The sequence below is a fragment of the Hylobates moloch genome, unplaced genomic scaffold, assembly GCF_009828535.3.
Source record: "Hylobates moloch isolate HMO894 unplaced genomic scaffold, HMol_V3 SCAFFOLD_10, whole genome shotgun sequence".
Classification (NCBI taxonomy): Eukaryota; Metazoa; Chordata; class Mammalia; order Primates; family Hylobatidae; genus Hylobates; species Hylobates moloch.
Window position 1 is genome coordinate 94,067,732 of NW_026652285.1, and position 27,201 is coordinate 94,094,932.

A 27,201-nucleotide genomic window follows, 5' to 3' on the forward strand; every position below is an offset into this window, starting at 1 on the left:
GACAACTAAAAATGTCTCAAATCGTGGCCAGATGTCCCCCTGGGAGTTAAAATTGTCCCCAGTTGAGAACCACTTGTCTCTCTAGACTTCAGGGAAGACATGGATGCCTGACCACCGGAAGTGTCCCAATTCTTCCAGTGAGATGCAGAGCACCCCGAGAGCACGTGCCTGCCTTCTTCCACCTCTCGGGGGGCAAAGGACAGGGTGTATTTCATCACATATTTGTGGGCTATCTCAGAAAGGAATGTGTCTAACTTACTCCTTCAAAAATCTGGAAAAAGAGCAGGCTGGGGATGTAGAAAGCCAATGGACAGTTGGTGCTTCTTCCAATACTTTGCTAGGGTCTCAGAGTCCCTCACGTGTAAAACAAGGGGGTTGAAAGAGATGATCTTTAAGGCTCCCTCTCCTTTTTAAAAAAAAAAAAAAAAAAGACACATGGTCTCTCTCTGTCACCCAGGCTGGAGGACTGGAGTGCAGTGATGTAATCATGGCTCACCGCAGCTTCAAGTTCCTGGGCTCAAGCAATCCTCCTGCCCCAGCATCCTGAGTAGCCAGGATTACAGGTGCATGTCACCGTGCCTGGCTAATGTTTTTGTAACTTCGTGTATGTGTGTGTAGAGACAGGGTCTCACTATGTTTCCCAGGCTGGTCACGAACTCCTGGGCTCAAGTGATCCTCCTGCCTTGGCCTCCCAAAGTACAGGCATGAGCTACTGTGTGCCTGGCCCCCTTCTACTTTTGAACACTATGATTCCATGTCAGTAAGATGAATATGTAGGAAATGTTACCCATGAATTCTGAAGGTGGCTCCTATGGGCCAGACGAGTCTCTGTCTTGGGTAACCTGGGCATTTTCTTGATGACAAAGAACTGATCAGGTGGTTTGTGAGATTCTCTCTGCTCTCTTGGGTTAAATGAGTAAGCCCAGATTTCCCCAGAGAATCTCTGAAAGGTAAACACTTCTGGAATGTTGGTCATTGCTGCAGTTTCTTAAAGACCATTAGAATCTAAAGACAAAGAATTATGGCTCTACCACTCACAAGCTGGATGACCTTGGACACATTACTTAAACTCTCTGAGCCTTAGCTTTCTTCTCTGTAACCTGGAGTACAGAGCTTAAATCTCAGGATTGTTGGGAGATGTGTGAAATGCTAACAGAGGACTTTTAATTTCAGCTCTGATGCATAAAGAGCTTAGAAGTCATTGCTCCTGGCTGGGCACGGTGACATATACCTGTAATCCCAGCACTTTGGGGGCCGAGGCTGGAGGATCTCTTGAGCGCAGGAGTTCAAGACCAGCCTCAGCAACATAGTGAGACACCCATCTTTATTTAAAAAAAATGAGAAGTCGTCACTCCCATTTTCACAACAAGAAAAAAAGCTGAACAAATTGAAAAATCAATGACTTTTCTAAGATCCATGAGTATTGAAGCCACAGGACAAGCCACCACCCTAAAAAGCACTGAGACCTGTGAATATAGAGAATCACAGCTGAGTTCAGCTTACCAGGAGCAGAAGCTGCTGGAGCCAGGAGCTGATAAGAACATTTCACTGGTAATTGATGAGTTGCTAGAGACAGTGTGAGGCTCAACCTTTAACTAGGTTGAGTTAAAAATGCCTGGGAGCCAGTCTTACGGGGTCTCCCACCTTTTTGTGAGTGGGGCTCCAGGAGCCCCACCAGGTTCTCAAGAAAAATACTAGAGAAAATCTTCTCATGCTTCAGAAAGGGGTGGTAACTATTTTGGAATATGCCTAGAGCACTCTCTATAACAAAGGCCTGCTAATGCGGGAAACTATTATTTATTTACTTATTTTTTGTTATTATTATATTATTACAGACAGAGTCTTGCTCTGTCACCCAGGTTGGAGTGCAGTGGTGCAACCACAACTCACTGCAGCCTTGACCTCCTGGGCTCAAGCCATCCTCCTACCTCAGCCTCCCCAGTAGCTGGGACTGCAGGCGTGTGACATCACACCTGGCTATTTTTAAAATTTTTTGTAGAGACGGGGTCTCACTGTGCTGCGTAAGCTGGTCTCGAACTCCTAAACTCATATGATCTTGCCTCAGCCTTCCAAAGTGCTGGTATTACTTTGTGTAAGCCATTACACCCAGCCAGAAACTACTTTAGTAGAGGCTGATCTGACCTAGGGGAAGGGCAATTAGATAACTCCAGCTTTTCTAGCCTTTCTAGCTTTCACACATAAAGGGAGAAAAAAGGAGCTAAGAAGCACTTCTGAAAGTCACAGCCCATGGACTCAAGCCCACTAGGAACAGACTTAATCTCAAGATTGTAAAATGTTTCTCTACCCAGCACCTTATCACCACATCAACAGGGTTCACTCCAGTGTAGTAACAGGGGATTACAACTGAGAGAGATCCAAGAAAAAGATTCCATTTAAGGAATTTTTAAGGAAATACGAAGGCAATAGGGAGAGAAGAAAAAAAAAAAAAACAATTGGAGGAAACCGAAGCTTCTGGCACCTATGACTACAGCAAACATTAAACACAGCCCAGTTCCTAGAAAGATAAATATAAAACCTCACACTGAAAGCCTGATTACCTTGGTTCCTATTATCAGGTACTTCATGGCTGGCTTTCAACAAAACATTACAAGACCTGCTAGGCCTGCTAAAAGGCAGGAAAATACACAGTGTGAAGAGACAAAGCAAGCATGAGAAACAAACTCAAGTATGACACAGATATTGGAATTATCCAATGGAGAATACAAAATAATGATCAATATGTTAAAGTCTCTAGTGGAAAAAGCAGGCAACATTCAAGAACAGATTGAAAATGTAAGGAGAAATGGAAACTCTAAGAATCCAAAAGAAATGCTAGAAATAAAAAACATTCTAACAGAAATGAAGCAGGCTCTCGATGGGCCCATCAGCAGATTGGATACAGTCAAAGAAAGAATCAGTGAGCTTGAAGATATGTCAATAGCAATGTCCTAAACTGAAACAATGAATTAAATAAAAAGAATACAGAAAAAAGGGAGAATATCTAGGAACAGTGAGACAATGACAAAAACTACAAAATATATGTTATGAGAAAGAAAGAGAAGAATGAAGGGAGCAGAAGATAGATTTGAAGCTGTAATATTTGAGAATTTTCCAAAATTACAGACAGACACCAAAACCACAGATCCAGAAAGTTCACAGAAAACCATGCAGGACAAATAACAAAAATCTACACCTAGGGAAAATCATATTTAAACTGTCGAAAACCAGAGACAAAGAGAAAATCTTGGAAGAAGACAGAGAGGAAAAATAATACCTTACCTATACAGGTAAGGTATATATGCCTTAGGTAAGGTATATATAAAATGCCTTAAGGACAATAATTATACCAGCCATCTCACCTAAAACCATGCAAGCAAGAAGGGAGTGGAGTGAAATACTTAAAGTATTGGAAAAAGAAACCCCATCAACCTAGAATTCTGTATGCAGTGAAATTATCCTCCAGAAATGAAGGAGAAATACACTCTCAGACAAACAAAAACTGAAGGGATCTGTTGCCAGTAGACTTGCTTTGTAAGAAATATTAAAAAATAAATTTCAGAGAGAAGAAAAATGATATAGGCCAGAAACTCAGATCTACATAAAGAAAGGAAGAGCATTAGAGAATAAATAATAGAAGATACAATAAAATGTTTTTTCTTAATTTTAATTGATCTGATAGATAATTGTTCAAAGTAATAATAGCAACAATGTATTGGGTGATTATAGCTTGTGAAATGAATAAATAATAGAAGATACAATAAAATGCTTTTTCTTAATTTTAATTGATCTAATAGATAATTGTTCAAATTAATAATAGCAACAATGTATTGGGTGATTATAGCTTGTGAAATGAATAACAGCAATGTTATAAGGCATGGAAAAGAGAAATTGGAAGTTCTCTGTTACAAGGTACCTGCACTATCTGTTAAGTGGTACAGTGTTGTTTGAAAATGGACTTATTAGCTGGAAACTAATTGCAAACTCTAGGATAATGGCTATTTTTAAAAAGAGTATAATTGCTATGCCAAAAGAAGAGATAAAGTGGAATTTTACAAAATTCTCTACTAAAACCAGAAAAGGCAGAAAAGGGAAGTAAAAACAGAAACAAAGAACAAGTCAATGAATAGCAAGCCGTTACAAACATGACAGGTATAAATCCAACTATATCAATAAGTACTTTAAATGTGAATGGTTTAAATAAATTAAGGGACAGAGACTGTTGAGAGGATTAAAAAACGAGACCCAACTGAAACACAGCTTAAAGATAAAAAGAAACACACTTTAAGTGTAAAAACAACAACAAAAAAAGATAGACAAAAAAGCAAAGGGTTGGAGGAAGATATATCATGATAACCCTAACTAAAAGAAAGTTACAGTAGCTATGTTAATTTCAGACAAAGCAGACTGCAGAACAGGGAAAATTATCAGGGATAAAGGTGAGTAATAATGATAAAGGGACAATTCTCCAAGGAGACATAATAATCCTTAACATGTATGCACCTAACAACAGAGTGTCAAAATATGTGAGACAAAACTGATAGAATTGCAAAGAAAAATAGATAAATCTACTATTATAGTTGGAGACTTCAACACCCCTCTATCAGTAATTGACAGATCCAGCAGGCAGAAAATTGGTAAGGGTATAGTTGAACATAGCAGCACCATCAATCAACTATGTCTAATTGACATGTATACAATACTTTATCCAACAAGAGTAGAATATACATTCTTCTCAGTTCAAATGAAACATTCACCAAGACAGGCTACACCCTAGACCACAAAACACACCTTTTTAACAAATTTAAAAGAATAGAAATCATACAAAAAATTCTCAGGCCACGATAGAATTAAACTAAAAATCAATAACAGAAAGATGGTTGAGAAGTCCCCAGATATTTGGAGAATAAGTAGCACATGTCTAAACAACATATAGGTCCAAAAAAATCTCGAGAGAAATTTAAAAATATTTTAAACTAGGCGAAGATTAAAATATAACTTATTGAAATTTGTGGGATCCAGTGATACTAGTGCTTAGAAGAAAAATTTATAGCAATAGATTAGACAAGAAGAAAGATCTAAAATCAATAAGCTTCCATTTTAGGAAACTAGGAAAAAAGCAAATTTAATCCAAAATGAACAGAAAGAAAGAAATAATAAAAATCAGAACACAATGCCGGGCACAGTGGCTCACGCCTGTAATCCCAGCACTTTGGGAGGCCGAGGCGGGCGGATCACAAGGTCAGGAGACCAAGACCAGCCTGGCTAACAAGGTGAAACCCCCTTTTAGTCTCTACTGAAAATACAAAAAATTAGCCAGGCGTGGTGGCGGGCGCCTATAGTCCCAGCTACTCGGGAGGCTGAGGCAGGAGAATGGCGTGAACCAGGGAGGCGGAGCTTGCAGTGAGGCGAGATCGCGCCACTGCACTCCAGCCTGAGAGACTGCGAGACTCCGTCTCAAAAAAAAAAAAAAAAAAATCAGAACACAAATTAATGAATTAAAAATAGGAAGAAAGCAATAGAGAAAATCTATAAAACCAAAAGCTGGTTCTTTGAAAAGCCTTAAGATCAATAAAATTGATAAATCTCTAGCCCAGCTAACCAAAAACAAACAAACAGACAGACAAAAGCAAACAAAAAAGCAACAACAGAGAAAGAGAAAAGGTTATTAGATTACTAATTAGTAATTACAAATTACTAATATCAGAAATGAAAGAGGGATCATCACTATCACTACTGATCCCATGGATATTAAAAGGAAAATAAACAAATATTACAAATAAGTCTATGTCTACAAATTTGATTAGATAAAATAGATCCACTCCTTGAAAGAAATAATTTATGAAAACTCACACGAGAATAAACAGATAATCTGAATAGGCCTTTATCTATTAAAGAAATTAGATGAATAATCAAAAACTTTTCAAAAAAGAAAGCACCATGCCAGCTAGGTTCATTTGGTGAGTTTTAACAAACGTTTAAGAAAGAAATGATACAAATTCTCTACAATCTCTTCCAGAATACAGAAGCAGAGAAAACATTTCCTAACTCATTCTGTGAGGCCAGCATTACCCTAATACCTAAACCAGATAATGACATTACCAGAAAGAAAAACTGCATACCAATATTCCTCTTGAGCATAGATGCAAAAACCCTCAATAAAATATCAGCAAATTGAATCATAGGCTGGGCACCAATATAATTACAACACTTTAAGAGGCCGAAGTAGGAGGATTGCTTGAGTCCAGGAGTTTGAGACCAGCCTGGGCAATCCTGTGAGACCCAGTATTTACAAAAAAATTAAAAAAAAAAAAAAAATTAGCCAGGTGTGGGGGCACATGCCTGTAGCCCTAGCCACTCAGGAGGCTAAGGCAGAAAGATCACTTAAGCCCAGGACTTTGAGGCAGCAGTGAGCCAAGATTGTGCCACTGCACTCCAGCATGGGCAACAGAGCAAGACCCTATCGCTAAGGAAAAAAAAAAGAAAAGAAAAAAGGAATCATATACCATGACCAATGCGATTACTTCCTCAACTTGATAAAGCAATATCTACAAAAAAATCTAATAGTTTAATTTTCTAAAGAAATTAGATGCTTGCCTCTTAACATCAGGAAGAAAAAGTCCCCCCTCACCATTCCTGTCCAACATTGGACTAGAAGTCATAGCTAATGCAGTAAGACAAGAAAAGGAAATGAAAGGTATAGAGATTTGGAAGGAAGAAATAAATTGTCTGTGTTCAATGGATTGTCAATGTAGAAAATCCCAATGAATTGACAAGGAAACCTCCTGAAGTAACAAATGACTATAGTATGTTTGAAGGATACAAGGTTATTATAGGAAAGTCAATTTTTAAAAATATATTAGCAATGAACAATTGGAATTTGAAATTAAAAACATATTTGAAGTTAAAACCATTTACATTAGCACCAAAATAAAATAAAATATTTAGGTATAAATCTAAGAGAATATGTGCAAGATCTATATGAGGAAAACTAGAAAACTTAGATGAAAGAAATAAAAAGAAGATCTAAATAAATGAAGAGCTACTTCATGTTTATGAATAGGAAGATCACTATTGTTCTTTCTGACTTGATCTATGGATTCGACACAATCCAAATGAAAATTCCAGCAAGTTATTTTGTGGATATTGACACACTAATTCAAAATTTATATGAAAGGACAAAAGACCAGAATAGCAAACATAACACTGAAGAAGAAAAAGAACAAAGTCAGAGGACTGACACTACCCAACTCCAAAATTTACTATAAAACTCTAGTAATCAAAACAGTACGGTATTAGCAAAAGAATAGGTAACTAGACCAACGGAACAGAAGAGAGAGTCCTGGTAGGCCCCTATGAATATAGTCAACTGATCTTTGACAAAGGAGTAAATGCAATTCAATGTAGGGAGGTTAGTGTTTTCAACAAACTATGCTGGCACAATTGTGCATCAATAAGCAAAATAAATAAATAAGAGAATCTAAACACAGAACTTAACACCTTTCACAAAAATGAAGTCAAAATGGATCACAGACCTAAGTGTAAAATACAAACTATAAAATTTCTAGATGATAATATGGGAGAAAATCTAGATGACGTTGGGTTTGGCTATAAAATTTTAGACACAACACCAAGAGCAAGATTCATGAAGGAAAAAAATTGTTAAGTTGAACTTTATTAAAATTAAAAACTTCTCCTCTAAAAAGACATTGTTAAGAAAATGAGATAAGCCACAGACTGGGAGAAAAGTATTTGCAAAATATATATCTGATAAAGAACTTGTCTCCAAAATATACAAAGAATTCTTAAAACTCAACAATAAAATACTCAGTTAAAATATGGGCAAAAGAGCTGAACAGACATATCACCAAAGAAGTTATGCAGATGGCAAATAAGCATATGTAAAGACACTCAACATCAAATGTCTTTAGGGAATTGCAAAGTAAAACAATGAGGTGGCACTACATACCTATCAAAATGGCTAAATCCAAAAAACAGTACAGTAAGTGTTGACAAGGATGTGGGGCAAAAAGAACTCTCATTCATTACTGTAGGAATGCAAAATGGTACTACTACTTTGGTAGACAGTTTGGCGTCCCTCAGCATCCACAGGAGATCAGTTCCAGGTAACCCCACTGATACCAAATTCTGCAGATGCTCAAGTTCCTTATATAAAATGGTGTAGTATTTGCATATAACCTATGCACATCCTGCTGTATACTTCAAATTATCTCTAGATTACTTATAATACCTAACACAATGTAAATGTTATGTAACTGTTACACCGTACTTTTTATTTGTATTTTTTAAATTGTTATATTATTTTTTATTTTTCTTAAAAAAAAACCTATCAATCCATGGCTGATTTAAATCTGCACATGTGGGATGCATGGATATGGAAGACTCACTGCATATATATATATAGAGAGAGAGATAAATAGATATAGATATAGATAGATACAGAGATAGATATAGATATTAATAGATACGGATATGTGAAAGGAGATTTATTAGGGGAATTGGCTCAGGGCTGAGAAGTCCCATATACAACAGACCATCTTTAAAGTAGAGACCCTAGGAAGTCAGTGGTGTGGCTCAGTCCAAGTCTAATGGCCCCAGAACAAGAGATGCCAATGGTGTAACTCTCAGTCCCAGGCCTAAGGCCTAAGTAGTTGGAGCTGGGGGAGTGGGGGTGAGGGGAGGACCTGGTGTAAGTCCTGGATTCCAAAGGCCAGAGAACCTGGAGTTCTGACATCCAAAGACAGGAGAAGAAGCGTGTCCCAGCTCCAGGAGGGAGCAGTGAAGGGGGGGGGGAGTGGGGAGGTGGGGGGCAAGAGAGAGAGAGAAAGAGAAAGAGAGTCTTCTTGGCCTTTTTGCTGTTGTTGTTCTATTTGGGCCCCCAGCTGATCGGATGGTGCCCACTCACATTGAGAGTGAATCTTCCCCATCCAGTTCACCAACTCACACACCAATCGCCTATGGAAACACTCTCACAGACACACCCAGAACTAATGCTTTACCAGTTCTCTAGGTATCCCTTACTCCAGTCAAGTAGACACCTGAAATTAACCATTGCACCATACAATCCAACCATCACATCCTTGGGTATTTGCCCAATCGTGTTACAAACTTATGTCCACACAAAACCCACGCATGAATGTTTATAGTAGCTTTAATTATGATTGCCAAAAACTGGAAGCAACCAAGGTGTATCTCAGTAAGTGAATAGATGAACAAACTGTGGCATATCCGTTCAATGGACTATTATTCAGAGATAAAAAGAAATGAGCTGGCAAGCCGTAAAAGACATGAAGAAACCTTAAATGCATATTGTTAAGTGAAAAGAGCCAGTCTGAAAAGGTTAGATGTTATATGATTCCAACAATATGACTTTCCGAAAAAGGCTAAACTATAGAGTAAAAAGATCAGGGGCTCATGGTGGGGGAGGGCTGAACAGGCACAGGGAATTTTTAGGGCAGTGAAACTATTCTGTATGACACCGTAATGGTGGCCACATTTGTCAAATGTCAAATCCCACAGAACTGTACAACACAAAGAGTGAACCTTAATGCAAACTATAGACTTGAGTCGATCATAATATACCAAGGTTTTTGCATTAATTGTAACAGCACAATCATGCAAGATGGTGTTATAAGGAAACTGTGTACATGGGAATGGGAGAGTACATGGGAATTCTGCACTATCTGCTCAGCTTTTTCTGTAACTATATGTTCTAAAAATATTAAGCCTATTAATTTTTTTAAAAAGGCTTTTACAGCACCTGGCCTGTGTTAGGTGCTTGATAAATGTACCTGGTGTTGGCGTCAATCACTGGCAGTCGCATTAGGAGACAGGCTGCTGGAGAACATACAGTCAGGAGACCTGGGTCTTGGCCTGAGCACTGCAGGGGCTATTGGAGGTGGCTCCTAACCCGTCCCATCCTTATTTCCACAGCTCTAAATCTAGGATAAGAGAAATTCCTCCCCTCAGGGCAGTTGGGAGCACTGAGTGCTGTGTTTTGCAACAATAAAGTGTGTGCAAACATTTTACTGCCTGCTCCAGGCCGCGGGAGGAACGGATGGATGAGAGGAGTGGTGGAGGGAAGCCCTCACAGCCCAAGTGCTCCCTGGACACACTGTTGTCGTTAACGCCAGGCTTAGCCAAGACCAGGGGGCAGACCGTCCTACTAAACACAACTCTGCCCAATTCTCAGGCCTGGGAGCATTTGAGGACCGGGACGGGGCTCACATCTTCATGTGCCTGTGACCGTTGTCACTGCGCAAGGCAGACCAGGACTGAGACTCGGGGCCGGCTCCTGTTCTGCCCCTGCCTGCCTGTGGAGCTGTTTCCAGCCCTCTGAGCCTTGGTTTCCTCCTCTGTATATAGGGTCGTGGTAGAGCTCACTGGGAGTGTGTGCATTGTGTGGACAAGTGACTTTGGAAATGGTTTGTAATCTGTAACACACACACCCACCAGGAAGGATGGTGGTGGTTAGACACAGAAAAAGCTACTGTTTGGGCCAGGTGCATACTTTATCACTAAATCCTGACAGTGTCCCAAGGTAGATGTCATTGCCCCATTTCAAAGGACACTGAGGCTCCCAGAGGTGCAGTGCCCCGCTCTCAGGCCTTTCCGATGGCAGGTAGCAGAGTATTGAAACCCAACCTGTCTAACTCAGCTGATGGCTTTCTGCACAACACTGGATCCTGCGGCTGCTGTTCTGCAAGATCTGGGGATGGTGAGCAACAAGTGTAGGGAGAGGGGAAGCCTACACAGAAAAGAATTCAGCTTTCCCCTCTGTCTGTTTTTGCGGGGTGGGGCCAGATAATGGGCAGAGATCCTATTCTGTCCACCCTCAAGGTGACTGAGGATGAGGAAGGACAGGCGCTCGCCCGACAAAGGGGCAGCAGGTGTGACCGCACCTCGTCTGGCGGCACTATGGGTGCAGAATTGGCTTTAGCAGGCCTTGGAGATCAGGGTCTGGGTGAGCGAGGGGGAGGTGGGGCCGGCATCTCTGCTGGCTCACTTGCTTTTATTAAAAATAATTCTGACGCCAACTATTTTGTAAGCGTGTAGGGCACACATCCAGAGAGGCCCATCTGACTGCGAGATAATTTCAAGGCTGAAGAACATCGTTCGTGCCAGACACCTCGCATGAGGCGCTGCGTGAAACTGGCCTACTTATCCGCAGACTCCTGTATTTCAGGGGGAGGGGGCAAGCCATGTTTATGTATAAAGGAGACTGCGCTCAACATTCCAAATGAAAATACTCTTCAATATTTCAGTGCATCGTTCACCAAATACATTTCAGCTGGGGCTTACTCCAGCCGATGTGAGCAGAGGCGTCAGATGACTTGCAGTCGGTGACTGAGGGATTTTGCTGAGAGATGGTCATGAAGCTCAGACACCCATGGGATTGGTGGGTTGCTGCGGTTGAGCCCTGGTCCATGGGACATGTGTAGCAGGGCACCTGCTAGATGCCAGGCTCAGTGCTTGGTCTCATGCAGGCGGGACAGCTCTGTTTCCTGGATGTTGGCTTCGTGTCGGGGGCAGATGTCCAGGACCTTTCATAGTACTTGATGTGCGCTGTGGTCAAGAGCAGCGCTGGGTGCTGCGGAGCAGATGAGATGGTACTGGGCCCAGCCTGAGCACCGGGGGAGGCTCTGTGAGGGAGAGGGCCTGGGCGGTGGTGAGCAAGGAGACGGGGTTCCTGCAGAGGTGGGGGCCTGAGGGGGCCGGCCATTCTGGCTGGAGTGAGTGTGAGGCTAGTGATGAGTGGGGACGCAGAGTGGACAGGGGTCCAGCTCTCAAGGCCCTGAAATGCGCCAATGTTCTCCCCTGGGGTTGGAATTGTGAGACCAGTGACTGCAGGCAGCTGGGGGCCAGCACAGGCCTGTAAGTGATGGGAGCAGGCAGGGCTCCCGCTTCCCACAGCCATGGCCGAGGCTGCCAGCATGGTATTTCCTCTGCCTTCCCCAGCCTCACTGACCCCACTGTCGCCAGGGTGGGATGAGGAGGGCCTGGCACTCTGTCAGCCACCAAGGGAGAGTCTGTTGTGGCCACGTCCCGAACCCCTCATCTGGCTGTGAGGCAGGCCCTTCTTCCCATCTCTGTCCCCAGCACCTGCAGAGCAGCTGGCAGGGGTAGGTGCCCCGGAAGCACTTCCCAAGAAAGTAGCGCCAGTATGAGCAACGGGATCACACTAGGGGCAGACCCGCTTCCTGAGCATTTTCCATGGGCAGACACAGCCCTGAGCGTTTTCTGTGTTTTGTTTCATTTCATCCATCCCAATGTTTCCAGGAGGCAGGCACCATTATTATCTCCACTTTACACATGAACTTGAGGCTTGGAGGAAGTTACCTAACTTGTCTGAGGTTAGCTAGCAAGTGACCAAGCACAGATTGAAAGCCCAGTTTGTCTGATTCTGGAGCCTGTGGCTTTGGGTATATAGCAAGTCAACCCGAGGCAGCCCCCGGAGGCAGACATGTAGCTCAGGAGGCAGACATGCAGCTCATCAAACAGTGGAAGAAATGTTCCTTATTTTGGTCAAAGAGCACTCAGCATATGTCAGATAATAAACAATGCCATTCTTAGATTTCCCTCTCCAAGCAAGGGGTGTGTGGTGTTTGAGCTCTCATGGGAAGGGAACGTGGGGAAGACTCCACAGTCAGTTTTTAATTCCTTTGCTCTCATGTTCCCTTCGGTTACTGAAAGGGACCTTTAGCTTATATCTTAAAATAGCAAAAACATCTGGCTTTGAAGTAAACAAAGTCCAGAAGCCCCCAGATGTTGGTCTTTTGTTAGGACCGGGACAGGATTCTTGGCTGCCCAGCTCAAATGTTACCTTTGCGAGTAAATGTTTGTCTCTCACAGCTGACACCATGATTTTGCCTTTAATTGCCTAATCTTGATGCTGTCCTCATCTCTTGCCACGGAGATGTGAAATTCCACTCTGGAAAGAGGTGAGGGCAAAGTCTCCATGATAAGAAGGAGCTCCTGTGCAATTTACATGAAATAAATGCATCTTCACTGACAAATTTGTTTCTTTATTTGATTCTGGGCAATGAGAGAGCTACTTGAGGGCTACGACATCCCAGTTTTGCTGATAACATCCTCATTTAGTGTTCTGTGTCCTGCTGGAAATTCTAGAAGTGAAAATTAAAATTCTTATCTTTTTTTTTTAATGACAATTACATTGGCATGCTGGAGAGCATAAGCTACATGTTACTAAATTCCATCAAGCTCTTGAAGAGCCATTGACATTCTGACAGAGGTGAAGGCGAGCCTATTTGGGGAATGATGAACCCAGGGTGCAGATGGGGAGGGTTCCTTAGGTGGGGAGAGCCACATATTAGATGCAGGTCACTGTCAAGTCCTAGCTTTTGTTTTGAGTCGTGAGTTTGCGAATGCTTATTCCATTATTAAAAATAGCTAATTTAAAAAGCTAACTAAATAAAAGTAGGCCACGCGTGGATCATGATGGAAGTGTCTCATGAACCAAGGGTGATGGGTGATGGTTAATCTAATTCTATGCACCTGAGGTCTAATAAAACACAAAACAAACAATCAAAAGCAAACTTATTTAAACGAATTATTTGAGTTTTAGATTTCATCATGTGCATGCTTTTTCTCACTAGTTTTTATTTTTTCCTAGTTATTTTAAGCACCATTTTTTCTTCTCCATTTCAATAGCAAGGTCTCCTTTTGCAGGTTATTTTTGTTCATAAAGGTCTCAAGCATCAGGGATCTGGTTAACCCCTTCAGTGGGCACCAAAGTCTTATAACGGCAGAAGGAAGGTCTGGCTGGCTTCGGGAGAGGGGAAGATGCTTTAGCACTTTGATGCAGCAGGCACTGGGTATGGGTGACGATCCAGTCCAACTGGGCATTCAGAGGAGGGGAGGGAGACCCTGTCAAAGAGACCACCTCTACTCTGAGCCACGGTTCTCATACTCAGGACTCCCTGCTTTGAGGATGGAGGGCATCTTTTATTTCTGCATTCGTCCGCTCATCAAACATTAACTGGGCACTGGGCGAGATGCTTTGCATGTTCTAGGCCATGTGCTAGGCCCTCGAGGATACAGAATGCACAGTGGGTCACAGCATGCTACGTGCCTTGTATGCATTCTATCTTAACCCTCACAGCAACCCTCCTCTGTTGCTTCCCCCCATGATAGCTCTGGTCGTATACTATTGCAATCGTCAAATGTATGTCATATTCATTTGTGACTGAGAACACTGGGTATAATGGAAAGGGCAGCAGACACTGAAGTTAGACTGGTTTTTATTCAAATACTAGGGTCCCCACTGTAATATATTTTTTAGAGGTAGGATCTCTCTCTGTCACCCAGGCTGGATTGCAGTGGCACAATTGTAGCTCACTGCAGCCTTGAACTCTTGGGTGCAAGCAATCCTCCTGCCTCAGCTTCCCAAGTAGCTGGGACTATAGGCAAGTGCCATCATGCCTGGTGAATTTTTAAGTTTTTTATAGAGATGCGGTCTTGCTATGTTGCCCAGGTTGGTCCTGAACGCCTAGCCTCAAGTAATCCTCCCATCTCAGCCTCCCAAAGTGCTGGGATTACAGGCATGAGCCACTGCTACTGGCCCCCACTGTAATACTTGATGTGTCTGTGCAATTTCACCTCTTTGAGGCTCAGGTTTTTCATCTGTTGAATGGGAATAACAATGCTTATCTCACAGGATGGTGTGAGAAGTAAATGAGGTAATTCATAGCAAGCATTTTTTATTTCTGTCCCATATAAATGTTCAGTAAATGGTCTCTTTTTTCTCCTTAAGAGGACAGGATCTGTACCTAATTTATCTTTATATCCCTGCAGGGCACAATACCTGGTAACACGTTCACTAGCTGTTAGTTGAGTGGATGAATGAATGAATGAGTACGTGTTCTTTGAGTGTGAGAACCCAGGCTCTATCACCCTTCACAGGCTTCTTTCTTTTCAGCCCCCAGCAGCTGTGGGATGGGGAAAGCCGTCTCCCTCAGCACGGCACCCACACCTCTAGCCAGTACCTAACTGGATCTGAGGGCCTCAAACCTCTTGGCTCCACACCATGGAGGGAAGAAAACAAGACCCTCTGGTCTTTCTGCTGACACTTGGCAAAAGGAAGAACGACTCAACCACAGACTTCTCCTTTTGCTACTCAGTAGCTTCCTGAATAGTCCTAAGAAGGTGGCTGTCACCAGATGCCCCTCTCCTTGAGAATCAGGGGCTGGACCAGCCTTGAGAAGGAGGCAAGAACTGGGCCCTGGCTGGCACCAGCAGTGGCTCCTGAGACCATGGGCACAGAAGTCTTCCCAAGTGTGGCTTTCATGCCCAGGCCCACTTCCTAGACCCCCAGGCCCTACTATTTCCTTCCAGGAGTGATGAAAACTCAGAGGATGGAGGAAAGGGAGATAGGTGGTTGGACAGGCACCCTCTCTGCTCCGGTTCTGTTCTCCCAGCAGGCCCTGTGAGTTGACTTTTATCCTCCTGCTGCTGCCGTCCCCTCTGACTCCTGCCTCATGAGCCCTGCCCCCTCTGTATCACTTAAGTGAACAAGCACTGCTTGGTGTAGCCCTGGATGGGGGTAGAGCACCCTGGGCGAGGAGGTAGGAGGCCTGAGTTCAAATCTTGCCTTCCTTTGCTACTTCCTGGCTGTGGGAGTTTAGACAAGTCACTTTTGCTCTTGGAACCTTAGGGTGCTCATCTGTAAAAGAGGGTGCTGTTGCCCACCTCGAAGGCCTGGCGTGAGAATTTGCAGCGATATATGCACAAATGAAGTAATCGCAAAACTGCTGTTACTACTATTCCACCTGGTGATGACTATTCCACCTAGTCGGGGGCTGAGATCTGGCGAAGGGCCTGGGAGACCCCAGCCCTGAATTTGCTTATCCGTATGTGCTAAAAATAAGTATTTTTCTCATTTCTATAGCTTGGTCAGCAGAATACAGAGACCCTGGCGGACCCCAGAAAACCTCACCCGAGCTTGAATTGCGGACAGCCCCTATGGATTCCGCTTACTGGGAGCAATTTAAGAGGCAAACAAAACATGAAAAACTACTTAGAATTAACAATGGGCCAGATGGTAATGCTAGTTTGCAGCAATAAAACATGATAAATAGCTTCCTGCTGCTACTCCTGATCAATTTCAATATTTAATAATTCCACTGCCACCCCCACCCCCTCATCTGGCCCCCCCTGTGGGATCCTGGATGACTCCGCACATTCAGCTCACAGAGCAAACACTTCTTTGCTTTCTGAAGGTGTCAGCAGAAAGTGCCGCTGCTCGATTGTCACATGAGCACTCTCAGTCCTCGAAATGATAATTAATCTGCCTACTTCTCCCAAAGACGCTCCATCTCACGCCTCTCCTGGTTGCCAGGGAGGGCTGTAAGGGAGCTGCCAACTGCAGAGATGTGATAGAGGCACTCACCTTGTTGATTCAATGACTGCTGCTATTTCCTGGGTTTTGCTTTTGACTTAAAGAAAGGGGAACTGCAGGGAGCTCGGTGGTCGTCTCACTCTAGGACCAGTAAGTAGGAGAAGGCAACCTGGAAGGGGCTCAGGTGGACTGGTGTTTGAACCTTATCCACCAGTCATGTCTCTCTAGGCCTCAGTTTCCTCCTCCGCACAATGGAGATAATCATATCTACCTCTAGGAGAATTCTAGCCGGTGCCGCACATGTAAAGTGCCTGCAGAGTGCTTGGCATATAAGAATTGGCCAAGAACTGGCAGCCAGGAGCATCATTACTAAACACAAAGCCAAACAGCAAATGATATCTGAGCGCCAGTGCCCTGCAGGAAGGACCGGCTGCATCTCTGTAGTTGGGAAGTTTCTGGCCCACATGGGTGTAGGGCAGGATTGGCTAGGGGTGCAGCAGCTGCCAGGCAGACTGCCCCCAGGATTCTCCCCAAGGGGTGTCCACTAATAAGATAAACTGCCTTGCACCATCAGTGAGGACTCCAAAGACCTCAGAGCCACCCTGGAGAGCAGGGATTGTTGGCACCATTTTACAGATGAGGAACTGGAGATAAGGAGGTGGAATGACTCTTCAAGCTGCCATGGGCAGGAAATGGCATAATCAATTCTAATCTGGATCTCCCAACCTGACTTCATGTCCTCTTCACAGACTCACAGGGGCAAGCTGCCCCACTCCTCATGACCCGGTGCCTCCCTTCTGTGTGTCCCTTTTGGAGGGAGGCAGCCAGAAGAGGGGGTGGCATGGGCGCCAGGGTGCTGTGGGCTCACAGTTCCTGTGTGATCTGTGTCACCTCACCTGAGCTGCAGTTTACTCGTCTGTGAAATGAGACTCATAATGCCTACTGCACTGGTTCACTGGGACATTTAATGAGGAAATATGCATGAAAGGACCTGGAAGTTTTGTGATGAGCTATACAAATATCAGTTATGGTTATTATAATTTTTTTAGAAAAACACCCTCTGGGCTGGGCGCAGTGGCTCATGCCTGTAATCTCAGCACTTTGGGAGGCCAAGGCAGGCGTATCACTTGAGCTAGTTCAAGACCAGCCTGGCCAACATGGTGAAACTCCATCTCTACTGAAAAAAAAAAATACAAAATTAGCTGGGCATGGTGGCTTGCACCTGTAATCCCAGACACTTGGGAGGCCGAGGCAGGATAACTGCTTGAACCTGGGAGGCAGAGGTTGCAGTGAGCTGAGATCTTGCCACTGCAACCACTCCAGCCTGGGCAACAGAGTGAGACTACGTCTCAAAAACAAACAAACAAACAAATAAACAAAAAACAAAAGAGAAAGAGAGAAACACCCTCTGTGAGAAAAAAAGATAGGAAACTCATCCACCTAAAGGTGGGTTCTTCTCACAGAACCCTTCACCACAGAACCTAGAGGATCAAGATCAAATTTTCTTGTGTGGAATTCAAGGCTTTGACAGCTCCCATAACCCCATCTCCACTGCTTCTCACATCCCTTTTTGCTCCAGCCCATCTGGGCTGCTTGGTATGGTCTAAGCTCAACAGCCTCTCCTGTGTCCATGCCAAGGCCAGGCAATAGCCCTGCCAGAGTGTCTGTCCCAGTCCTATTCACCAGCTGATCCCATACACCCTTTCTCCTGAAGTCTTCCTTGGCCCTCCCTGGATGAGGAGCTCCTCCGCTGTGTTCCTGGATAGCTTCTCTGAGCTTCCCTCCCTTCCAGCCAGGCATCCTACTACCTAGCGTCATTTTCTCATCTGCCTCCCAATGCTACAGTGAATTCTTTCAGGACGAGAACCAAGCACTATACCCTCCAGCCCACCCAAGGCTGGGCCCAGCATATGCTCAGGAAATGTGTGTGAGGGGTGAACAAATGAATGAATAACTGAGTGTTCCCAGTATGGATGGAATCTGAGCCTTAAGCAAAGGCAAGGAATGCTAACGGTGGCATAAGAATTTGGTAGCAGACAGTGCTCCCTCATTTAAATTCAGCTCAATCCCTGGGATGATGTCTAGATCTGATGGCATCATCTTCTTCCCCCATCTGAACTCTTGACAAGAAGGAACAGAAAATATACCACCCACGCCTGTCAGGACCCCCACAGGCCATGGCAGAGGCATTTGTCAGGTACCTGAGTCCCGCTGGTCCAGGGTCATGGAGTTCCACCTCCGTGTGATGTCAATGTAGAGGATGTCCACGGCAGCCATGGACAGGCTGCTGCTGCTGAGTTTGCAGCTCCTGCCAACAATGGGAAGTGATATGTCACTGCCGGCCTGAAACCTGTCCTGTCTATCTCTCCTCCACTCCTGTTAGGGGCTGAATGTTTGTCCTCCCCAAATCCATAGGTTGAAATCCTATCCCTCCAATGTGCTGGTGTTAGGAAGTGGGGCCTCTGACGGGTGATTAGGCCGTGAGGGTGGAGCCCTTGGGAATGGGACTAGTGCTCTTCTAGGAAGAGACACTAGAGAGCTTGCCTCCTCTCTACTCTCCACCATGTGAGCATAGAAGAAGGCAGCCATCTGCAAACCAGGAAGTGAGTCCTCACCAGACACCAGATCTACCAGCGCCTTAATCTTGGTCTTCCCAGCCTCCAGAACCATGAGAAATAAATGTTTGTTGTTTAAGCCACTCAGGCTGTGGCGTTTTTGTTCTGGCAGCCTGAACTGACTGACATTGTCTTTGTTTGGATTATGTTCCGGGTCTGGAATGTACTCCCTTACCACAGCTGGAACTACTGCAGGGTGACTGGCATGGAGCCATGGGAGAGAAGGCAGTGATGTAAGTGAGGTTAGATCCTCGGGTTCCTGTAAGTTCAGCCATTTGGTTAGTTAGGGGTCTAACGGGCTGGAAAGAGCAAGAACTTTAGAAAAGCAAGGCAAGTCTTTTTTTTTTTTTTTTTGAGACAGAGTCTTGCTCTGTCGCCCAGGCTGGAGTGAAGTAGTGTAATCTCAGCTCACTGCAACCTCTGCCTCCTGGGTTCAAGCAGTTCTCCCTACCTCTGTCCCCTGAGTAGCTGGGATTACAGGTGCCCAGCTAATTTTTATATTTTTAGTTTCACCATGTTGGCCAGGCTGGTCTCGAACTCCTGATCTCAGGTGATCCACCCGCCTCGGCCTCCCAAAGTGCTGGGATAACAGGCGTGAGCCACTGTGCCTGGCCAGGAGAGCAAGTCTTGAGTTATAGCCTGGCTCTGCCACTTGGAAGCTGCATGGCCCTGGTTAAAACATTTCACCTTCCTGAGTCTCGGTGTCCTCATCTATAAAACAGGTGGTCTTTATTATAGTCATTGTGTGTCAGCCTGACCTTACACAGCAATGTGGGTCCCTGCTTGCTCCAAAAGAGAACGAACTCCACATGTCAAGAAATACCCCCAGCAACGTGTCCTCATCTTCCTATCTCTTAGTCTCCAGAAGGAGGAGGGGAAGCTAGGCCCTCGGCACTGCCCTCTCCTGGAGTGTCCAGGCAGCTGACGGTGTCATGCTCAGAAGACCCAAGGATGACAGCATGTCAACAGTACAGGCTGAAGCCATCACTACTGTCCAGAAGCAATTTCCCACTGGAAATGCTCACCAGATGAGTCCCTGAGGACAAATCTATGGACAAGGGCTCAAGGCTTCTGTGCTTTACCCATCTTAATCTGTCACCTGAAGATTGTACATAAGCCCTGAATCAGCCAAACTAAACCCCAGATTTATAAAGCAGAACAGCACAGGTTGGGTCCTCGCTGCTCTGTGTGGGCTGACACAGCATTGCTGGGGAGGTTCCTTGTTCTTGACTTTAGGGGAGTCACCTGGAATTGACAGGAGGACTGTGGGGGGCGGGCCTCTGAGCTTTGGATGCTCCACTTGTTTAGGTGCAGGGAGGAGGCCACAGCAACCAGGTTTTCAGTCTGATGTCAGCATTGGTGCTCCCTGTCCATGCCACAGCAGGGGTGTTTAGAATCCTCCTACCCCTCCCCAGCCTTTTTTTTTTTTGGTCTGGAAATATGGAGGGGACGACAGTCTGGTATGCCGAAAAGAGCATGATTTAGGCATCAGACAGATTAGGATTTAAATCCTGACTAGAATCTTTTCTAGCTGTGTGACTGTGGGGAATTTACTTAAACCTTCTGTGCTTTTATTTCTTGGGCTTTAAAATGAAGATAATAATACCTGCCCACATGGTTGTGAGTACATGCCAAGAACCCAGCATGGTGCCTGGCACCTGGTAGGCCCACAGCAATTGTGAGTTCCCTTCCCTAACTCTCCCCTTTTCCCTTTTCTTCCTCTAGATCTAGAGCCATCTCACCCCAGAGGCTGCCTGGAGCCAACCTTTCAGTGAGTGACCCTGCCCCTTCTGGAGAAATGGAGTACACCAGTTGGAATGTCTGTGTACAGGGCTTGGGCTCTCTCTTCAGACTGGAAGCAGCCCTTGGCTTGTCCAGGTGCACCCCTGCCTGGGATGGGATCGTGCTGAGAGGCCTGTCACAAGGCAGGCTGGATTTGTCCAGGGAATCCTGAAAGCTAGGCCTCTGGGCCAGCTGTCAGGTTGGCTGAACTACATTCAATGCTGCTTTCAACTTTTCAAACGAATCCACATCCACTGCCTCAGCTAATGATGAAGTGGCTCTTTGATTTCCCATTTGTCATTATCCCTTGTGTGAATAGGTCTGTTAGGGACCGGACAGGGGAGGGGTTGATTGGCAAGCAGGGTTTGGGCATCAGAGGCCCCTCTGCAAACCCAAGCACACCCCTAACGACGGTGGCTGGGCGTGTGCCCCGCATGGTGCCCAGACGAGCCTGGTGCTCCTTGTATGCCAGCACACTTTTTTGCCCCCTTCCTCCCTCCTCCCATCCTTTCTTCCCGCCTGTATTTCCCAGGCCATCAATGTACATCCTGTTTCCTCCTGGCTCCTGCTCCGTATTTCAATCACAAGTCACGGTGGCAGACTTCAAAGCACATCAGCACACAGTTACTGAGCCCCAGTAACCACATGTCAATGGACGCAGAGGTTTTCACGTCACTTGTCACCAAGACAGCTATCTACTGGGTTCTGTGGGGGACGATGTTCCAGTCTCTCCCAGGGTATTCGAACAGCCTGCATTGCTAATTTACAAAGCTTCATTAGGAACAGCCACAGTGTCCTCTAATTATCATATCAGTGTCGTCTGGGCTACCTGCTCTTCCATAAGTCAGCAGCGCTGCCTAGCTTGCTCTGTGGGTTAATGGAGTATTAAAAGGGAAACCAAACTGACCACTGGTATATAGTTATTTTTTTTCTGACAGGTAGAAAATAGAAGTGTCAAACCTTTAGGAGGAGCCGTAATTTACCAAAGAAATTCTCCGTTTATTCCCTTTCCAAGGTAACTCTTCCTCCCTAGTGATGCCTGCAAATATAGTTGATTGCAACATCTGCTACTGGGACAGAGGAGGGATCCATGCTGGCTGCGGTAGGCAGGAAATGCAAATGCCTTAAAAGAATCTTGATTCTGTAGGCATTTCTTGGGCACCATCTGTATGCTAGGGCTTTTCTTGCTCATCAGCTCTCTGGATTTTAACCATTCTTTGAGGGTGGTATTCCTGATCCCATTTCAATGAAGCGTATGCTGAGGCTCAAGAGATGGGACGTGACTTGCCCAAGGTCACACAGCCGGAATTCACATCTAGTCCATCCTTGGAAGATAGAGTAGTGGGCTTGGGAGCTGTGGGGAGGTGGCCCAGTCCAGGGCTGCAGGAGGGATTCAGGAATCAAGAGAACAGGTCTCAGGCCAGGGACCAGAAGGGTTGGAGCCTCTAAAGCACTCTTGTTGCAAGCTTTGGGATATGGGGCTGGGGCTAAGCAACCAGGGCGCTTGGATTTGCCCTGTGGTTACCAAACATTCTCAATAAACTCAAACAGGAAATGAATGACTCCAACAGTCAAGATATCAAGACTTTGGAATGAATTTTTCATCCATCTATCCACTCAATGAGAATTTATTTGTGCCCTCTCTGTGTAGGCAGTATTCTGGACTTGGACAGCAATGAAGAGCTGAATGGGTGTTGGATACCGCTCTCAGAGACTGTACGTGATCTTAGAGTCTGGGGTAAAAATGTGGCTCTTAATCATTGAGAACAGTTTTCCCTTATGCCTGGGGATGCAGCTCTTCAAATGACTAATGAGTGGAAGGATAAATTCTTCAGTGGAAGAAAAGTCCAGGAAATAGGGTACCATGAGAAGCCAGAAAAGTTTCTAGGAAAGGATAGGTTAGAAATGTACATGGAAAAGATGAGCTTTGGAGTCAAATGCACATGAGTTTGAATCTCGGCTTTGCTGCGTAACCTTGTGCAAGTCATGGAAGCTCTCTGCATCTACATTAGGAAATTTCGGTTTGTACAGTGAGAAAAAGGCTGCTCACCACACAAAGATCTTTTAAGGACTAGCTCAGTGCCTGGCACACATGGGGAAGTGGCAAATGGCAGTTCCCATCCTTCCTCTCTGATGTGGAACCAGTTTGAAGAAATAGTCTTTTTTTTTTTTTTCCAGAATCAAAGGAATTTGGGCACATATGATGGGAGAGAATCACAAATCATTTAAGTTCATTAGGAGTCCAAGTATAGAAAGATTTGAAATGATCATTCTCATTTCCTCTTAACAACTACTGACATCTCATGGGAAATTTAGGAACCAACTTTTTCCACTCCATAAAATCCTATTTATAGAATTTCTTTTGTGTTCATCCTTCTCTGTGCAGAAAAGAAGCTTTTTTTTTCTTTTGGAGCGGATTCTATAATGTGAAAGCTAACAAATGATCAATATTTATTTTTTAAAAACCAGACTACCTAAACATCTAAGGGGGCAAGAAGGCAACTCCAGTTTAAAATGTATGACATTGAAAGGCCATTGATATCCAAGGCATGCAATATTGCTGGAAAGGGATTGCCACAGAAGCAGGGGAGATTATCAAAGTCACTGAGGAGTTAATGACAGAGGGGGAAGCAAGGCCCCTTACGCTCCTATTCTAGAACATTCTAACACACCATGTCGCCTCTCAGCGAATAAAGCCCCCCCGCAGCTACCCATTATGAAGCATGTTAATATCTCCTTATGATAAAAGGGAGTGGAAGGGGAAAGGGGAAAGGAAGAAAAACCTTCCCCTCATTCAAAAGGAGGCCCAGGATCAGAAGCCACCCAGTGGGAGAACCTCACATGAAGCAACTGCTCGCGATACAGAGAAACTGCTGCATTTCCTAGAAATAAGCCTGGTTTTGGCAAACTGCTTAATTTCTGGGCTGCCATCATGAAAAATGGAGCATATGCAAATTGATGTCCAATTCCGATGTGGGACATATTTGTAAAAATTTTCCTTCGTGAATTACATAGATGCCCCCCAAATCAGTAATCCAATGGAAGGAGAATGACAAAAATGCATCTCCCTCCAAGAAAGCTGTCAAGCTGAAGAATCAATCAGATAATGTCTATTTCTCGGGGAAAAAGGTGGCTTCACACCCCAGCAATTATTATAAAATAAAATGTTAAAAAAGAAAGAAGAAAAGAGGCACTTAATTCATGGTAATATGTGCTAGTATTATGTGCCTCCTGAGGAAGTGACATGAAAAGCCGGTTAGAGAGAGTTAAGTCCAGACGAGAGAAGAACGGTTCATTATTTCTCATTCCTTGGTGAAAAAGAAAAATAGAATATGGCCAGACTGGCATTAGCATAATTCACTCCGAAAACTGCTGATCTATGCAGCACATTATGAGAGATGGACACTGGAAATAAATTCAATCAGAGTGTTTATTATTTTCTTCCCTCTAGTTCTCTTCAAGGAGCTTGGAGAGAGAGAGTGGGTAGAACAGATGAAAAGCAAGTTCAACTTCTGCCATTTGCGTGGGAGCGCTGAGAGGAGTGTATATCTCGCCAGCGAATATGTCTTTTTCAAAGTGCTCCTGAGAAGGGCACTTGGTTCGATTTAACATATGGCATAAATATTATTAATTCATAATGAAGCAAAATTTAAACCAAAGTGGAACAGAGAGAGAGAAGAGTTGTTAGCAAGAGAAAATGTGTGCTGTTAAATTTAGCAGGCAAGACTGAACATACGCAGAGAAATCTAAAGGCAGTTAGATTGTGTGTTAGAATGTTCTAGAATAGGAGCGTAAGGGGCCTTGCTTCCCCCTCTGTCATCAAAGGCAGAGAATATCATCTTTTATGATTAGGTTGCTGTTAGGATTTTCTGGTACATTTGAAAAAGAAAAATCCGGCCAGGTGCAGTGGCTCACACCTGTAATCCCAGCACTTTGGGAGGCTGAGGCGAGTGGATCACCTGAGGTTAGGAGTTCAAGACCAACCTGACCAATATGGTGAAACCCTGACTCTACTAAAAATACAAAAATTAGCCAGGCATGGTGGTGCACGCCTGTAGTCCCAGCTACTCAGGAGGCTGAAACAGGAGAATTACTTGAACCTGGGAGGTGGAGGTTGCAGTGAACTGAGATTGCACCACTACACTCCAGCCTGGGCAAAAGAGCAAGACTCCGTCTCAAAAAAAAAAAGAAAGAAAAGAAAAGAAAAAGAAAAACCTGTTAATGGTTGTGCAATGCTTTCTCCATTTCTTCCTGCATTCTTAATTACTACAGACATTTGTTGGGAAGGGAGGGAACAGGGAGAGGGGCTCAGTTTGAGTTCCTGTGCACTGACTGCCTGGTCCCCACTTGAAGAAGTGGTTCTCAGTGTCACGGTCACCATGGCTCCCTAATGAGTTTGGCCACTGATTGGGAATGATGGCTGTAGGACCTAATAGTCTCTAATGTCACAAAACCTGGGTCTTCATGCAAATGCCCTTAATTATAGAGAGCAAAAGGGTGAAAAATCATAAAGCCTATCACAAAGAGACAGATTTGTGGCTATATTTTTGACCTTGCCTGGTTCCAATCTGAGAGCATTTTAGGAATCTTCTTGGTTAGAACCATTCTCAATTCTGCTTTCTTTTCAAGAGTCATAGCAGTCCTCTTAATAGGTACCTCCTTCCTCTCATACCAGAGGTCACCCACCGACGGTATCTATGGGCAGTCATGCTTTCATTGAATCCACCGTATTTAAAATTATTTTTCAAATTGCCAACACTTGTAGATGTGTATTGAGATTTTATATAGATATTTAGGATTGAAAAATCAAAAGCTCTGGTGATATGAGCCCAGGAGCAGCCTTGCTTTAGACACGGGATGTGCTCTCCAGCTTGCCACAGCCGGCCCTCCCTCCCCAACCTTGTCTACCCAGCCCTCTGTGATAGTTGATGCTTCCTGCCTAACCTGTAGGCAAGTGAGATGGTGATTTTTACCAGAAGTAATTTTTCTAATCTCCCCCTCTCTCTTCTGTTTGAGTAGGACTTTATTAGGAGTAAAAAGGAAGTATTTCCGTTTCTACCAGCAATTTAGCCTAGACGATAAACCTTTCTAACTTCTAAATTTGGGCTATACATGCCATCCATTCTCAGGCTCTCCCTGCTGCCTGGAAAAATCCTGCTTTTACCAGTCCAAACCCTGCCTCCTTTCGGGAGCCTGCCTTGATTCCACCAGGCAAAGGAAGCTTCCCTCATTCTGTACTTGTAGCACTCTGAATGCCGCCCTGCTGGGGAGTCCATGAGCTACCGCCCTATGACTCTACCAAAACATTGCATTTAATGATGTGTTCACTGCATGCTATCTGTTAGACTGACAGTCCCTTGAGGGCAGGCAGGGTCCCATTATTTGCCTTCGAATGTCCCATGGCTACCAGGTGCTCAGGAACAGTTGTTAGGTTAAACCAGACATAATCCTTTATAGCATAACTTTGAGCTAGAACAGATCTCATAGGACCAGGGTTCCCTGCAACTCCCAAGATGTCAGCCACATGAAGCCAAGCCATTCCTTCATGTTCTCTGATCTTGAATTGAGTCTTCTGTGTGATGGTGCAAAGGCTGGGGAGGGCCAAGGAAGCTTCTGCCTTTGCTCCAGAGATCTGTGCCCACAGATGTCTTATGCTGACAGAAGCACCCCAGCTTGCTCAATCTCATCATTCTCCCAAATACTTCCACAGTGCCCTAAGTGCCCTCATGACCTGGGGCCTCTGTCATTGAGCTGCTTCCTTATGTTACAAGGTCCAGGAATCACAAAGGGGCAGAGCCTGCCTACCTATCTGTTCTCTTCCTTCTCTTTTTCACTATAATGGGATAGCACTATGCACCGTTAGAATAATTCTATTTCCCAGCTTCCTATGCAGACGGTGGTAGCCAGTAAGATGGAAGTGGAAGTCACTAAATGCAGCTTCCAGGAAAGCTTTTGAGAGAGATCTAATTCATCTGTGGAGGCCTTTTTTCTTCCTCCCCTTCTTCCCCTTTCTGCCTGGAACTCAACCATGTTGGCTGGATTTTGAGCAGCCCTCTTGTGACCATAAGACAACACTGAAGTGGAAGTATGCACTTAGGATGGATGAGCAAAAAGACAGAAAGTGGAACACGGATCATCCTGTGGAGTCATTAACCGGCTCTAGAACCCCCACCGCAAAAGTTCCTGTTACATGAAAGAAAGTTACTATTTAAGCCATTCGTAGATGGTTACCTATTACTGAAAGCCAAATGTAATTCCTAAATGAGTCAGAGAGTATCATGTCAGGCAGTCTTTTCAGTGCAAATAATAACATGTGCCTACTGACTTTTTTGAAAATTCCCACTGCCTGATGGAAATAATAATCAGAAGACTCCCACTGAACAAGCAGCTCCTATGAACTAGGCATCAGGCCAGCTGCTTTATGATATA

At 44.4% G+C, this 27,201-nt stretch overlaps 1 protein-coding gene across 10 annotated transcripts in view; it reads right to left on the minus strand.

The window, feature by feature from the left end:
- Nucleotides 1–27,201, minus strand: part of TTLL11 (tubulin tyrosine ligase like 11) — a 272,492-nt gene that overhangs the window by 24,823 nt on the left and 220,468 nt on the right. For 9 of the 10 annotated variants that reach the window (XM_058446115.1, XM_058446121.1, XM_032165042.2 and 6 more), the window contains one exon: nucleotides 18,577–18,683. The exons of the other annotated variant lie outside the window; for it this stretch is intronic. In XM_058446115.1, the coding sequence (XP_058302098.1) occupies nucleotides 18,577–18,683 (107 nt within the window). The remainder of the gene's footprint in view (nucleotides 1–18,576; nucleotides 18,684–27,201) is intronic. 10 annotated transcript variants of the gene reach the window in all.